The 2,534-nt window shown below is 42.5% G+C and overlaps 2 protein-coding genes across 3 annotated transcripts in view; both read right to left on the reverse strand.

Annotated features, from left to right (window-relative positions):
- Positions 1-518: 518 nt before the first annotated feature.
- Positions 519-1,700, reverse strand: LOC134185899 (collagen triple helix repeat-containing protein 1-like). Its single transcript, XM_062653816.1, has 3 exons — positions 1,605-1,700; positions 1,241-1,546; positions 519-1,168 (listed from the first exon to the last, which is right to left on the reverse strand). Exons 1-3 carry the CDS (start codon positions 1,698-1,700, stop codon positions 806-808), a joined length of 765 nt encoding a protein of 254 aa, XP_062509800.1. The 3' UTR covers positions 519-805.
- Positions 1,701-2,256: 556 nt separating this feature from the next.
- Positions 2,257-2,534, reverse strand: part of LOC134191120 (tRNA (32-2'-O)-methyltransferase regulator THADA-like) — a 24,111-nt gene continuing 23,833 nt past the window's right edge. For both annotated transcript variants that reach the window (XM_062659697.1, XM_062659705.1), the window contains one exon: positions 2,257-2,534. This exon is cut by the window's right edge and continues 597 nt beyond it. In XM_062659697.1, coding sequence (XP_062515681.1) covers positions 2,530-2,534 — 5 coding nt within the window. In that variant the 3' untranslated portion in view covers positions 2,257-2,529.

The raw sequence follows: 2,534 nt of genomic DNA on the forward strand, positions 1-2,534 counted from the left end.
ATCTACAGGGTTGACCGTGTACAAGGTTGACCGTACAGGGTTGCCCGTCTACAAGGTTGACCGTCTACAGGGTTGACAGTCTACAGCGTTGACCGTCTACAGGTTGACCGTGTACATGGTTGACCGTCTACAACGTTGTCTGTCTACAGTGTTGCCCGTCCACAGTGTTGACTGTCTACGGTGTTGACCGTCTACAGTGTTGACCGTAGGGTTCCCCGTCTACAGCGTTACCAGTCTACAGGGTTGACCGTCTACAGGGTTGACAGTCCACAGCGCTGACCGTCTACGGGGTTGACTACAAAGTTGACCGTCTGCGGGGTTGACCGTCTACAGGGTTGACCCTCTACAGCGTTGACCGTCTACAGCGTTGAAAGTTTACAGGGTTGAACGTCTACAGGGCTGACCATACAGGGTTGACCATCTACAAGGTTGACCATCTACAGTGTTGACAATCCTCTGCACGTTACAAAGTTATACCCACATTGAAACTCTATTCATAATATGTGGTGCTGCTTTAATTCAAACAACTCCAATTTACCATCTGTTGGATATTATAAAAACAACAGTTCCATAGTAATTGAGAATGCCAAATGGATGCAATACAATACACATACGGTAAAGCCAGTCATGCCTAGTGTAGAGTACGTCCACAAGATGATGTCCAACAACCGCATGAAATTGCCAATAAACAGTCAAGTAACATAGAGCACCGAATAGCTATATGCACCAGCACCTTCCAGCTAGATTCCTATAACTCAACTATGCCTGCCTCTTACTGCTACACACTGAACACAAGTTGTCTATTTCAGTCATTTTGTGGTGGAGGAACTTCTTGAATCATAATGCGAGATACAGAATTCCGTCCGGTATAGCTATCATGCGCTGAGTATCCCTTGCAGTTTCCAATATTGAGTGCAATTGCAACTTGACCTGCAAGAATGTTCTCACAGTATCCCTCGATCTGTCTGTGACGAGATAGATCATTATAACTATTATTTGGATGACTAGATACAATTCCTTCAATAGTCATAGGTCCACTGCACTCTTTACTGTTGAATGTAAAATACCATCGACCACAGCAGTAGCCACTGAAGCATAAAACCCTTAGATTTCCTGCATATGCAACATGTAAGGATGATTTGTTGTCACGTTTTCTGAAGTTACAGTTCTGTGTAGACAGTATAAACAGTTATATAAGTCACACGTCGATAATTCTAATAACAAATAGAATTGGAATCACCTGAACGAGACCGCTGTTCCTAGTATCATATCTGTTCCACACACGCTGTTTCCAATTGAGTGTCATAGCGTCTCCTTTCTCTCCCTTCCTTCCCGTTTCTCCTTTCCCTCCTTGTATTCCTCGCATTCCTTGCGGACCTATTTTCCCAGCATTGCCTTTAGCGCCGACACCACCAACTAATCCTTTCTCTCCTTTCATCCCCCGTTTTCCTTTTATTCCGTCTTGTCCAGGTGACCCTTTTAGTCCAGGTGACCCTTTTAGTCCAGGCGGTCCAGGTTGTCCCAGAAGACCAGCAGGCAAACAAATCTTACAATTAGGAACACCAAAGGTTTATTAAAAATTCAATTAATAATTTGTAAATCACCAAAACCTGCTGATTTGCCTCATCTAACACACCTTGACCACTAAAGGTATCAATGATTCGAATTAGCACAAGAACTGTCACAAAGAACGAAGACATCATGATGTCCGAAATCCTATAGCTAGCTCGTACTGAACAATAAAGTGAGCTGGTGAGCTTGCTCTTACGTTATATCTGTCACAAATAAATTATGCATGCAAGATTGACCACTAGGCAGAACAAAAGGAGCGTGTACTTTGATTCGAGACGGCGTAGTCGGCGGACGCCCACATGTCAGCCGCATTCAGTGACAGTGAGAGGAAAGCGATCGGTTGATTGCATGAAAACGTCTGGATTAATTAGCACTATGCCCGCGAAGGTTTAAAAAAGTAAGAAAGAGCTCAGAGTCAGAGAGCGAGTAGTTTAGAAGTATACTGTACAGTGTGGTTAGGGAATATAGAGTACACTGTACTTAGAAGCCATTGAATTCCCAGGAGGATCAAAGACAAAGGAAAACATCACTGTAAATACCCAAGACAACAATACAAGTTTTTGTCAGTTAATGCGTTAAAATTTATTAATATTCAGCCGGTCTATACGTATATATCTGAGCTAGTGAAGTAATGCTTGGACAAATGTAGAAAATCCTCAAGCCGTCTGCGCAACACAGCTATGATACAACAAAGGTGTACTGTCGCAGATTGCTTGCAATTCTATATACGTTCAAATCCGAAAATATCGAGTATTCAATACAATCAAAGAATTCCCGCACTGGATAGCAAAAACCATGCAGTAGGAAACCACGTGATCTATGGCGAGAGCGCCAACATATTGCCTTCCTCTAGCAATCAAATCATACAATAATTATTGTAAAGCAGCCTTTAGCTGCCAATGGTTGCTCCAAAAACAATAAAAATCAAAATATAACAAACAACTTTCTAAATCCGAGCTATA

The sequence above is a fragment of the Corticium candelabrum genome, chromosome 1 (assembly GCF_963422355.1).
Source record: "Corticium candelabrum chromosome 1, ooCorCand1.1, whole genome shotgun sequence".
Classification (NCBI taxonomy): domain Eukaryota; kingdom Metazoa; phylum Porifera; class Homoscleromorpha; order Homosclerophorida; family Plakinidae; genus Corticium; species Corticium candelabrum.